This window comes from Poecilia latipinna, unplaced genomic scaffold, assembly GCF_001443285.1.
Source record: "Poecilia latipinna isolate Pla-1442-1.1 unplaced genomic scaffold, P_latipinna-1.0 Scaffold2377, whole genome shotgun sequence".
Classification (NCBI taxonomy): domain Eukaryota; kingdom Metazoa; phylum Chordata; class Actinopteri; order Cyprinodontiformes; family Poeciliidae; genus Poecilia; species Poecilia latipinna.
In genome coordinates, this window is record NW_015114993.1 from 1 (window position 1) to 13,545 (window position 13,545).

At 48.6% G+C, this 13,545-nt stretch overlaps 2 protein-coding genes across 5 annotated transcripts in view; both read right to left on the minus strand.

The window, feature by feature from the left end:
- Positions 1–6: 6 nt before the first annotated feature.
- Positions 7–8,858, minus strand: LOC106937553 (excitatory amino acid transporter 5-like; the record flags this gene model as incomplete). Its single annotated transcript, XM_015019113.1, has 5 exons — positions 8,421–8,858; positions 3,418–3,497; positions 2,014–2,229; positions 444–486; positions 7–372 (listed from the first exon to the last, which is right to left on the minus strand). Coding segments are annotated over exons 1-5 (984 nt in total), but the record flags the coding sequence as incomplete, so codon positions are not given.
- Positions 4,648–13,545, minus strand: part of LOC106937561 (zinc transporter ZIP3) — a 13,494-nt gene continuing 4,596 nt past the window's right edge. For 2 of the 4 annotated variants that reach the window (XM_015019122.1, XM_015019123.1), the window contains exons 2-3: positions 11,998–12,291; positions 9,673–11,450 (exon numbers count right to left, since the gene is read on the minus strand). In XM_015019122.1, the coding sequence (XP_014874608.1) occupies positions 10,743–11,450; positions 11,998–12,204 (915 nt within the window). In that variant the 5' untranslated portion in view covers positions 12,205–12,291 and the 3' untranslated portion in view covers positions 9,673–10,742. Of the gene's footprint in view, positions 4,662–9,672; positions 11,451–11,997; positions 12,292–13,545 lie in introns of those variants that run through there. The other 2 variants (XR_001422419.1, XR_001422418.1) reach the window with 2 other exon arrangements.

The window sequence follows — 13,545 nt, forward strand, 5'->3', positions numbered from 1 at the left end:
TGTTGGATCCAGGTGTGTTGGACAGGGAGACATTAAGAGCTGCAGGACTCGGACCTCCAGGACCAGGACTGCCCACCGCTGACGCAGCCTCTTGCCATAAGGAAGTATCAACCGCTGCTTGTGCAACAGTCTTAATTTTGGCCCTAACACCCTGCCATACTCACCCATGGTGGCGGAGAAGATAACGATGCCGAGGACGTTCATCTGCTGGCTGCTGCCAGGACTCGTCTTGTAGATGACGTCTGGGGGCGGAGTCAGCTCCAGGTAGACTGTCCGTCCTTTAGGGTCGTTGTCGTCGGGGACGACGTAGACAAAGTTGGGCTGGATGGTTTTGGTTGGGACTCTGAGGATGGGGATCAGGTCCGTTTTGTACTGCAGCAGCAGAGTCAGGTGGTTAGAGGAAGCAGAACTGACAGGAGCTTCAAACCTGTGAGGAGGTTTACCTGCTGGAACGTGGCTTCGATCAGGTTGGAGGGAACCATGTTTCTGTGGGTGAAGGAGAGAAGAGCCATCAAATAAACAGGAAGCCTTCATGACAGACACACCGAGTGTTGGAGCTGCACTGGGCCGTGTGCTCGCTCCACTGCTCTTTACTGTTCTTGCTCAGTTCTGCACAGCCAAGAACAGAACCAAACATCCTGAAGTTAAACATGAAGTACGGCAGCCCAGAGAGGGACAATAATCTGCCTCTGTGTCCACTCCCCACCTCATCTCCTCAGCCCAGCAGAGACTGAGGCCTCCATCGATTACTGGACCCAGACTGGTGCTGCTGGTCAGAGTCCTGTCCAAATCAATGTTGGACCCAGAGGTTCCCATCAGAACACGCCTTGTTCCACTGTTCTACGGTTCAGTTCTGACCCTTGTGTGTCCAAAGTAGAAGCTCTGGGTGGCTCTGTCCCCGGGTTCTCTGGCGGTCCTCTCTTGGATCTCCTCAGTGTGTGCTGCCCCCTGCAGGCCAGCGGGAGCTGCAGGAGCTTCCTCTGCTCTGTGGAACCGCAGGAAGTTCTTACAGCACAACAAAAACAGACGGCAGGCTGCTGCACGCTCAGAGGTCAGAGGTCACCAGGATGACGGTGAAGTGTTGAAGCGGCGCGTGCAGCTCCTGTCAGACCTGGGTCTGCAAACGTGCAGCAGCAGAGATCAGTGACTCGGTTAATCTGCCTCTCATCCCGCAGGATTACTAAAAATACCGCCAAGAGCCGGAGCTCTGAGGGGATGAAGAGCTGCAGCGCTGCTACGGTTTGTTGACCCTCGTTGGACTCATCATTTCTGGATAAAACTGATCGGCTCAGCTTCATTCATGCAGCTGCAGCCTTCGTCTCATGCTGCAGGTTGCTAGGTTGCATCTTTAGCACTGGTGACTGACTGGTTGGACATTAGAAAGGAGACGAATGTCTCCTTACATCCCAGACGAGACAAAGTTAATACCAGCCACTATGACATCTGTTTGCTGATTAGATCATTTCAAAATGGGTTTTTATTTCAGGGCATCAGAGTAAAGGTGGCTGAACACCAAAACATTCCTGTTGTGACTTTTTTACACTTATATGTTGTTCAGTATATTTTGCATGATAAGTGACTGATTTTATATGTGAAGCATAATTTACATGATTATTAATTGAATTGAAGATGATTGTATATAATTACAAAGGTGACGTAATTACCTTTGTAAGTGCGAGTCATGATTTATTTGACTAGAGGAAGTCTTTTATTTTGAAGAAAGCTGAACAGGATCTGGTTCTGTTTTGTCGCTGTCTTGCTTTCGTTGATGTTGGTTGCTAGGTTACGAGCAGCTGTCGTCGTTTTTCTCAATAAAAACTGAACAGAAATGTTGAGTAAAAGACAAACGTAACATTTCCACCATTTCTAAGACTTTGAGCTGTAAACAACGTCAGACTGTTTTCCTTCTATGGCAGGTTGGCCTCCAGGGCTTGTAAAGCAAAATAACTTAAAGCAAATCACTCAGTATGCCGCCTCCTCCACACAATGAAAATGACCTTTGACCTCCCTCACCGGATCAGGTCGAGCAGGGCATCGGCCGAGGTCATGACCGGCCCGCCGCCCAGACGGTTGCTCTCCATGTCCGTCCCCATGCCGGGCTTGATGATGAGGACGAGGACGATGCCGACCACCACGGCGATGAAGGTGGTCCACAGGTAGTAGGTGACGGTGAGGACGCCCATCCTGCAGCACGCTTTGGACTCCATGGAGGACAGGCCGGACATCAAGCTGCAGGACAAACAGGAGGACACAAACGTCACGCAGCCTGTGGAGCCCCAGGAATGCCTCCGCACCAAATCAGCCCTTAAATTATAGAACGATATTAGTGCCGAAATGCAGACTACAGCCCACCTAGCGGTGGCTACTTCCCTGTCACAATGTGAAGCTACCTATTGATCTGATTAAGGACAGACTGGCACCAGTAGCTGAGACAGGCTAGCATTAGCCTTAGACAGGTTAGCATTAGCCTTAGATAGGCTAACAACTAGCATGCCTATGCTGGTCACCTGACCAACCTCTGAGCTTTCACTAATCAAAAATGATTTATGGTGATTTCAGGCATTGTATCCAAACATTTGTCTTTATAAAGTTTCCTTTAAAGGAGAAAGCACAAGTCACCAAATGTAGCCTAGGTATGCTAGCTGTTAGCCTTTTCAATGCCAGTACTAGCCTATCAAAAGCTAACACTATGTGCTAATGGACAGCACAGGAAGAACATAAATAATGCATGAGGAGTCTCAGCATGGTAGTCATCAGCCCCTCTAATGCTAACGTTGGTTAGCACTCGTCTCCTCATTGGCTGCTCAGTTACCGGTGCGGCTGGCTTTGGATTGGACACGGGCTCATGCAACAATAAAGTAGCCACCGCTAGGTGCGCGATAGTCTTAATTTTGGTGCTGATTCTACTAAATTACTGCTTCATGTTTTAACTTCATCCATCTTATCGTGTTTATCGGGTCGCGGGCTCCAGACTTTCACCTGAAAAAATAAAAAGGTGCAAGAGTTCAGCCTCAGCTGGAAACATCACAGGGTGTCAGTCAGTCTGCTGCTCTGGAGCCTCCAGGCGTCAAGATGGAAACACAGCAATGACCTGCTGCTACCCATCAACCTGGGAAGGGTCAAAGGTCATCCCCAGAGCATCTGAAGTCCACTGTTCTCATGACAGACAACCAAACGGCAGAAACTCCTCCAAGCATGTGTGAAGCACGGAGGTGGACGGATGGTGATGAGGGTTATCGGGTCAAAGGTCAGGACAGATTCATCATCACAGCCCGGATCATCTGCCAGCTGTTTGGGCTCCCGGTTCTACTGGTCCTAAAGGTTCTGGTTCTTCCTGCATCAGCGCCTGCAGTTGGATCAGAACCAGAACTGGACCGTTCTTAAACAGACCGCTGAGTCGGTTCTGCCCGCTCCTACCTGGACGTGATGAGAGGAAGGATGAGCATCTTCAGCATCCTCATCAGCAGCTCTCCAGGGAAGGAGAAGTAGATCTTGGCCTGAGGACAAAACAGAGATGGAGTCCAACTGCATCATGGGTCTAATCAAAGTAAAACCTTCTCATCAGCTCTGAATTAAACAAACCAGAATCATGTTTCACTCTTCTTCTGCACATAAAAACACATTTTCAGATAACAAATATCTAATTATCACAGTGGAAAATGTTTTAGTCTGGTCTGATCCAGAGGTCAGGCTTTCAGACGGTGCATGAATGCATCACGGTGGAAGTCTTTCCTACAGCGATGCAGCCTCTGAATGCTAACCAGCCAAAACGACAGGCTGCTTCCACACTTAGAAAGGAGACAGAAACCATGTGCGGTTCCTCAAATCTATTTATTTACATCTATGTGATCCCAGTGGCTCAGGTTATGGGTCATAAATCATCTACAATACGGCCTGATCGGACTCTCTGGTCCAGAGCTGGACTGGTTCCAGTCCGACCTCAGCAACAGGAACTTCTTTGTGTCAATAGGTAATTTCTCATCAAAGAGGTCAGAGGTCACATGTGGGGTTTCCCAAGGTCCAATCCTAGGACCCCTCTTATTTACAATCTGTATGCTCCCACTGGCTCAGGTTAACAGGAAATAAGATCAGTTACCATGACAACACAGATGATACACAGCTCTACATTATGATGTCATCAGGTGACCTTTGACCCCATCCAATCACTGAACAGACACTGAGAACAGATAAATGTGAGGATGAGACGAAACTTTCTAAATCTGAACAGAAGCTGAAGTTATGATGTTTGGACCTAAAGAGGAACAATCTAGAGTTGTAGATCTAGAGTCGTGATCTAGAGCTATATCTCTAGAGTCATATAGAGTTATAGTTCTAGAGTTATAGATTTAGAGTTATAGAGAATCATAGATCTAGAGTCATAGATCTAGAGTCACAGAATCAGATCTAGTCATAGATCTAGAGTCAATGCACAACTTCAGTTATTACAGCTGGAAAGCAGAGGTCAGGCTGACCTCTGACCTGAACCTTCAGACGGTTGGAAAGCGGCCGTCTACCAGCCGGATGATTTCCAGGAGGAAATGTTCCCTGACTCGCTGACAAAACCGATTATCTTTGATTTACTGAGTGAATTATTGTATTAACAACCTGGTGTAAAGTGTTAAGCTGGACCTGCTGCAGTATGATCCAGTTCTTATCCATTTCTTCTTCTCTCATATTAATTCCTGCATTAGCTACATCAGGCTAGCGTAGCGCTGACGTTAGCCTTGTGTGCTAAACATCTCCACAAATAAAACGCAGTTTCCTCTTACAGGGACGGATTACTGATGCTGGATTTGGACTGAGTGTTGTTAAAGCTCCCAGGCAGCGGTTGGCAGGAGCAGCCTGTCCTGGCAGAGGTCGAAGGTCACTCGCCTTTACAGGGACAGGAAGAACCTCACAGGAAGTTAAAGCTACCTGACACAGTGTTCTTCAAGCTAACAGTAACTAGCTGACCCTGCAGGAAACAGTTAACCTTCCTGTCAGGAATAGACTTCCTGCTCTGATCTATGTGACCTAGATCTATCTGTCCTAGTGACTCTCTCTTTCAGAGGCACAAACTAAAATCAAACTTAAGGCTCATTTTCATGAGTGGTCAAAATAATGACACTGAACGCATCATCACGACTTAAACACCTTAAAAACTGGATTCTAGAACAATCACAGCGACACAGATGAAACTGGGTCAGACTTTAAGAGTCTGTGCGCCAAAAATGCCAAACAGAACCTCCAGAACCTCCGGGTCAAACCGAGTCGGCTTGTTTGGGACTTTGAAACCGGATCAAAACCAGATCCGCAGAGCTTCAGTCAAAGTCAAAGTCAGCCACTAAAACACTTCACAACAAACAGCAGCACAGGGAGGTAAAAGAAAATAGAAATCAAATTAAGTTTGGTAAAATAATAAGACAAATATTAAACTGGCAGATTCCAAAAGCTAATAGTGACTAAAAACCAAACAATATTGAGTTTTAGCTGCAGCGATGTCCTTCCTCCTTTTCTCTTCAGCCGGAGTTGAAGGAGGAAAGACGAGTTTCAGTCTGGAGTTCAGCAGCCAGAGGGAGACGATCCACAGGAGGCTCCGTCTGCTTTAGGGACGGACGGTAAAAGCTGCAGCCGACCTCAGGGCTCCGGGTGGCTGTAGGGCTGCTAGAGCTCACTTCAGTACGAACGACCCAAAACACTTAAGAACCATCAATGAAACCTTAAATGTGATCCCAAGGCAGCAGGGGGCCAGTGAAGGGGAACCGGGGCCACAGATTCACGCCTCCTAGTTTTGCTCAGCAGACGAGCTGCAGCACTTCGTTTGCTCTGCTAAAAGCCTCAGAACAAACAGTTCCAATCATCTAAACGGCAAAATCAGATTTCATCTTAGCAAAGGTCCTCAGCTGAAAGAAACTGGCTTTGATAGCAGCGCTAACATGCTAATCAAATTTAACACGGGATCAACAATCACACCTAGATTTTTCACAAATGGACAGAAGGAGGACGGGGGACCAACCAGGGGGCCACGTCCAAGAGAGGACAGCAGCGACCAAACACAGTCTCAGCTTTTCCTCATTCAGGGTCAGAAAATGTCTGAACGTCCTGAAGACGATGATCCTGTAACACCGGCACAGCAGACCGGCCGCCATGTTACAGGCAGACGGATCTGAACGAGTCTGCAGAGCAGCGAGAAGAGACCAGAGGCAGAACAGGCCCAACATCGGCCCTGAGGGACCTGCAGAGGACCAACGCTGCCCGGATCTACTGTTTGCTTCTTTTAATGACATAATTCATTTATCCCCCTTTAATCCTCCTGCTGTCATTTTATCTGCAGAATATCCAACCACAGCCGGGTTGGGCCTGACGGAACCAACAGGTAACCAGCATCCCACCAGAACCGTCAGAACCTGCTCCAAATGAGGAATGGACCCAGGTTTCTGGACCCAGCATCGTCGCTAGCTGTTTCCTGTTAGCCGCCACCGCTAACGGTTCTGATGGTCCAATGAGAACAGGGGTGTCCAAAGTGGGTCCTGGAGGCCCGGCATCCTGGTGTTTTAGTTCTCCCTGGTTTAACTCACCTGGATCCAGTGACGGTCATTAGAGAGGAACACTGACCTGCTGAGAAGGCCGGATTCCGGGCCTCCAGGACCCACTTTGGGCACCGCTGGCTTAGAAGAACGAAAACAAGAAGTGAGGCGATCCGGGTCTCTGAGGTCCGACTGTCCCTGGACCCGGACAAACTGGGACGGGTCCAGTTCCCTCATTCCAGTTAAATCCAACAGAATGACCTTTGACCTTCTGGTCCACAGTCCAGTACAGGTTCTGGTTCTGCTGATCAGAGAGTTTCAGGAGATCGTCCAGAGGGCAGAAACCATGGAAACGATGGACAACCAGGTGGCCTTTGACCCCGTAGAAGGTTCTGACCAGATCAGACCTGTGGAGTTCCAATACAGGAGTTCTACTGGTGAAGGTCCAACAGAACCAACCAGGAACCAGAGCAACATCAGAACAGCCCCAGAGTTCTGGTCCTCCTAACAGAACTTTAGGTCCAGTAAGAACCGAGTCATACGGGGTTCCTGTTCTGGACTCCATCAGAACTTTTGGGTCAGTGTCAGAAGGAATAGTTCTGATTGGAGCAACTCCAGAACTTCTTTCCAACCAGAACCGTCCAGAACTCCAGCTGACCCGGTTCTGCAGGTTCCTGCTGATGACCAGTTCATTTGGACTGTTGGTTCTGGAGCAGAAACATCAGGAACCTGCTTGGTTCTGAACCGGGTCAGCTTGCTGTCTGAGGCTGAAGCTGTGCTTTAAGTGGGCCGGTACGCAGGTCAGAGGTCAGAGGTCAGCCTGGGGAAAGTCTTTGAAAGGTAAAGTTTGTTTATGCGAAGTGGAACATTCAAATCACCGTTCTGGATTTCCGTGTCTGATCTGTGGAACCGGCAGCAAACAGCTGCGAACAGCGACTGAAGGCAAACACAACCGTCCGACTGCCGTTCCAACATGGGAAAGATTTCATCCCTCCATCGTCTTTTCTTCGGTTCTCTGCCTCCATCTTCAGCTTCCTGCCATCAGATGAAACGATTCCAACGAAAACAACCTGACCTGGAGGAGCGGAGGGCGTCTGATCAATGCCCTGCTTCAGTTATTGATCATCGTGTACAGATGCACAAACAGCTGCATCATTTTTCAGCCAACGTTTTGGCGCCCGCTGCAGCGCGGCACCCAGATGCGTCGCATGTGATTCATACGAATGTTTGGCTCCACTGTGTCAAATATAATTACTTTCTCTTTAATTTCACAGTCAATAACATTTATCTGACTTCTAAACAGACTTTAGAGCCAAATCTGATTTATTTATTAAACCTTTAATACAGGAAGCATTTTAATAAGAGACTCATGTTCTGACTGCTGAATATTCTTCTTAATTTAAACTGGATGTTTTCCTTTCAATAACGTGAGAAAGTTACAAATCTACAATAATTTCCTAAAAAAACTGACTGTTAGAATTATTATATGCTTAGTTATTAATTAAGAAGTGAAAAAAATACTTCTGACTTGACTATTTAGGCTCAGAAGACGTAAAAGTTTTAAGGTATTCAGTCCTTCATCGCTTCTCCCTGGTTGCCATGGAAACCAACATGACTTTAGAGGTCAGCATGTTGCTGCTGAAGGAATGAAATCCAGCCGAATTAGATCTAAATCATTTTCAGATTTTAGAGACAAAATGTTCTGAACTGTAAACGTTTAGAAAGTAACGAGTTACAAAGTTACGTCAGTCTGTGAATCACTCACAACGTTCTGTGAAGAATTTTGACATATGTACCATTCGTCTGGTTCTGATCGGCACAGCAGAACCAGAACCGTTTGGGCCAAGCGGAGCTGCAGTCAGACACACTGAGTCCAGAGAGGTTCTGGTTGCGGCCCGGTTGGAGGTTCCGTACCTGTGTGGACAGCTCGGTTCCTCTCAGCATGAAGCCCAGCGTGCAGCCGGTAACCACGGCGATGACCGACAGCGTCAGCAGCCCGTTCCTCTGGCAGAAGCCCCTCATGTTCCTCCAGCAGTCCCCGCCCACGCCGGCCCTCAGCCAGGCCCTGACCCGGCCTGCCGGGTCGGACCGGGCCTCCTCCTCGCCGCCGCCGGGCAGCAGAAGCTCGTCCATGGCCTCCGAGGTGGTGGAGTCGTCCTGGCAACGAGGCGCGGGGCAGCCGGCCTCTTCCATGAGGGAGAAACAATCAGCAACAGCAGGCAGCAGGAGGCTTACCGCCTTAAGAGGCTTAAGGTGGAGCGGAGGGGGCGGCGTTTCCTCTTCACTCCTTCAGGAAGGTCATCAGAGGTCAATGAAACCGACTCCATCAGCAGCAGCGCAACTCACCAACAGGAAGTGATGTCACGTCCTGTGACCCAGACTCTGGTCTCCAAGTTCATGCAAGAAAACCTTAAAACAAACCAGGGGCCCAGAATGGGGCCAAAGTGGGCCCAGAGTGGGGTCAGAGTGGGGCCAGTGTGGGGTCAGAGTGGGGCCAGTGTGGGGTCAGAGTGGGGCCAGTGTGGGGTCAGTGTGGGGTCAGAGTGGGGCCAGAATGGGGCCAAAGTGGGCCCAGAGTGGGGTCAGAGTGGGGCCAGAATGGGGCCAGTGTGTGGTCAGAGTGGGGCCAGAATGGGGCCAAAGTGGGCCCAGAGTGGGGTCAGTGTGGGGCCAGAATGGGGCCAAAGTGGGGCCAGAATGGGGCCAAAGTGGGCCCAGAGTGGGGCCAGTGTGGGGTCAGAGTTTGTGCGGTCCTGGATGAAGGAGCTTGATGTAGAAACATAAAAAACAAAAACATGACAACATACGCATCTGTTGTTAACGTTATAGTTTTATTTTATAGTGAATAGAGAAACAGGTTCTGCTGTTCAGCTTCAGCACTGATGCTAGCAGACGATGCTCTGCATGATGACCAGAGGAACTGGACCTGCTCACCCAGCTTAAAGGGCCAGCGTCATGTGTCTCTAGCTTAATAAAGTAACTCTGTTACCTTCAATTGTTATGTTTGTTATAAATATGACTTTTACTCTCTGATTTAATATCTTGAAGTTGGGCCTCTGTCTCTTTCTGAAGCTCCGCCTCCAGGAAGTCGTCCCAACATGGCTCCTCTATTAACCCTTAAACGTTTCTACCAGCACTGCTCTGAGCAGCAGCTCCTATAGTGAGCTCAGCAATTAATTGCTGCTGGCTAGTCTGAAGCAGCTGAGAGGGGGAGGAGCTTCACCTTGAAGGCGGGGCTAGGTCTACCAGGCATTTCTAACAGCTGGATGGTTGCCATGGAGATTAAAGGATTCCTCAAACATGAAAGAATCAAGGCAACAGTGCAGGGAGTAATAATGTAACATGATAAAAACAGTTGATTTACAAGATACTGGACCTTTAAATAAATCAGTTCAGTTCTGGACTCCAAGCTTCTGTTAAAACACATAAAACAAAACTGCTAACTTCAATCTGAAAACCTTCAACAGATCATTCTGCTAATCTCAACATGACCAGAGATCATCTCTGGATTAAACAGAATCTGGCCGGACCTCCAGGTTCCGACAGATCACACATCACAGTCTGGTTCCTGGTTCTGATCCATTTACTTCACACAACACCGACCAGAACCCGGACAGATCTACAGGAGGGATAACAGGAAGTGATGTCACAGAGGGTGGAGGTCCTGGTTCTGATGGTGAGGGACCCTCTGTTCAGGTTCTGGTTCAGGTATAGAACCGGTTCTGATTCATTCTGGTCGGACTGTCTGGTAGAACGGTTCTGAGCCTGCCAGACGAGGTTCAGGGACAAACATTTGATTTAAAATGTTTGGGGTTAGGTGGAACAGGAGGAAGCTGGAATCAAACCTACAACCTTCCGATCACAGGACGACCGCTCTACCCACACAGCCACAGTCGGCTTGAACGTTAAACAGCAGAACATCTGTGGGCTCACCGCCCAGCGCCCCCTGCAGGAGGAAGCAGGCGCCACGCCATTAATACAGCAATAGCAGCAAACATCTGCAGGTCGTATGGGCAGGGGTCAAAGGTCAGGGATAGGGGTTCCCTCTTTAAGTTTCTTAATCAAGTTGTAGTTCCTGCTCTCTGCAGCGGTTGAAGAGAGCAGAGTGCCCCCCCCCTCCCCGTGGGCCCCGCCCCTTCCTGTGGGCCCCGCCCCTTCCTATGGGCCCCGCCCCTTCCCGTGGGCCCCGCCCCTTCCTGTGGGCCCCGCCCCTTCCTGTGGGCCCCGCCCCTGCCGTCACCACCTGACGAGCAGCAGTGCGGCGAGCGCCGCGTAGCCCAGGACGAGGCAGAGCACCTTGAGCAGACGGTCGTTCCTCTGCTCCAGCTCCGGACTCAGGACCTCCATGAAGGTGACGAAGAGGAAGGTCCCGCCGGCGAGGCCCTGCAGCAGCAGCGACGCCACGCCGGCTGCCAGCGTCCGCACCGCCTCCACGCCCATCCCCGCCGCCGCGCCCAGGGGGATCGTCATGGCGACGGCGGCAGCCAGCTTGGCGGCGTCCTTCATGCCGAGCGCCGCCTTGGCCACGTTGACGCCTAGCGCTGCGGCGGCCAGCGTCTCGTGGACGGCCACGCCCAGCAGCAGGCCGCCCAGCTTGGCGCCGTCCTCCTGCAGGCCCAGCGCCACGCCTTCGAACAGCGAGTGGGCCGACAGCGCCAGAACCAGGCCGGCCAGCCGCAGAGGCCCCGCCCCCGCCAGGTGGCCCGGTCCAAAGTGTCCGTGGCGATGGCCGCCACCCAGGAAGGGGGCGTCGTACTCCGAGTCGCTGCCGGGTTCCGAGCCGCCGGCGTTGAACGTCTCCAGGGCGATGAAGGACGGCTTCTCCTTCCTGAAGGTCAGGACTGCCTGCTCCACAAACAGCATGATGAAGAAGCCCACCATCATCATGGTCTCAGCCAGCGGGTAGTCGCTGCTGACCTGCAGCTGCTGCAGGACGCCGGCCGCCTGCAGGGGGAGCAGCCAAGCTTAGACAAGTTTGATTTTTACCACTAAAGTAACTACAATTAATCATAATTTCAAATTTACCAATATTTGTGGGACACACACTGGAGAAAATAGTAAAGAAGCGTGAAAGAGTCAAGGCCAAAGTAAAGGGGCCATGAGGAACTGTTCATTTACTCTATCTTTTATCATTTATTCTGAAAATCTCTTATGACTAGAATTTTGATTTATTGTCTGGAAAAAATGGGATTAATGTTGTTAAAAAACAAAACTGGCTTTATTAGAAATGTTGCTGTGACGACTTCCTGAAGGCGGAGCTTCAGGAAGAGCAGGAGGTCTTTAAAGGACAGATGCCCAATTTCAAGGCGTTAAATACCGAAGTCATATTTGATACACATAGTATTTATATAACAGCTGAAGGTAAAATAGCTACAGGATAGTGCCTTAAAATGGCCCAACATGCCTGGAAAACACCGTCCCTTTAAAGGTGTTACTGAAATCAGCTGCTTATGAAACCGTTTCCTCCTGGCTGCTCTGTGTGTGTGTGTACCTTGTCTCTGACGGCCGGCAGCAGAGCGTTGAAGCACGTTGCCAGGAACACGCCTCCTCCGAAGCAGTTTCCGAGCGCCAGGCCCCGGTGGTAGCGCCCCGCCTTCTCGCTGTCGGCCAGCAGGAGGCGCACCGGCAGCAGGATGCCAGCCAGCATCAGCGAGGACAGGCCCAGCAGGCCCAGCAGCTTCACCACCAGGAGCTGCATCCTGAGCTGCAGATGCTACCAGCAGCACAGTGACATCACTTCCTGTGTGGTGGGCGTGGAGGAGCTGCACCGTCTCTACTGGTTCCACTGGTGGAGAAACAAACACAGCAGCTGTTACTGGGAGTCTCCTGGGGTTCTGGTTCTTCAGCAGCAGCTGATTACTGGGTTATTCTGGGTTACAACCAGAACCAATGGGTCTAAACTGAAGCACAACCTGAAAGTTTCCATTAAATAATAAACCATTAAATTAATTTATTCTTTGGTTCTCAGAACCAGAACCAAACGAGGAGAAGCAGCATTCAGCTTCCATGCACCACAAATTTGGAACAAACTTCCAGAAAATTGTAAAACAGCTGAAACACTGAGAGCCTTTAAATCTCGACTAAAAACCCACCTGGTTAGAGCTGTATTTGAAACATAATCAATTACGAATTTAATGACAGCTCTTAACTTAATGTAATGTTTTGATTGTTGATTCTATGTTGCATGACTCTGTGTTTTCATGTTTTTCTTATTTAAAGCACTTTGAAATGCCTTGCTGCTGAAATGTGCTGTACAAATAAAATTGGATTGACTGATTGACATAGAAGCTAATATAAAAATACCTACAAATTATAAAAAGGACTAAAATCGAATATAAATGTCTGTGCCTCATCTATAGGGACTAGTAGAACAATTTCAAAGTGATTTTGAGTCATTAGGTCACATGACCTGGAAGCTATTGAGGAAAAACACTCAATTTTGATGAAAAAAATTCCTAAAAAATGGAAAATGGCTAAAAATGGAAAACAAATGTCTGTGCCTCATCTATAGGGACTATTATAATTATTTCAAAGTGATTTTGAGTCATTAGGTCACATGACCTGGAAGCTATTGAAGAAAAACCCTCAATTTTGACGAAAAAAATTCCTAAAAAATGGAAATTGGCTCAAAATGGAAAACAAATGTCTGTGCCTCATCTATAGGGACTATTATAATTATTTCAAAGTGATTTTGAGTCATTAGGTCACATGACCTGGAAGCTATTGAGGAAAAACACTCAATTTTGATGAAAAAAATTCCTAAAAAATGGAAAATGGCTAAAAATGGAAAACAAATGTCTGTGCCTCATCTATAAGGACTATTATAATTATTTCAAAGTGATTTTGAGTCATTAGGTCACATGACCTGGAAGCTATTGAGGAAAAACACTCAATTTTGATGAAAAAAATTCCTAAAAAATGGAAAATGGCTAAAAATGGAAAACAAATGTCTGTGCCTCATCTATAGGGACTATTATAATTATTTCAAAGTGATTTTGAGTCATTAGGTCACATGACCTGGAAGCTATTGAGGAAAAAC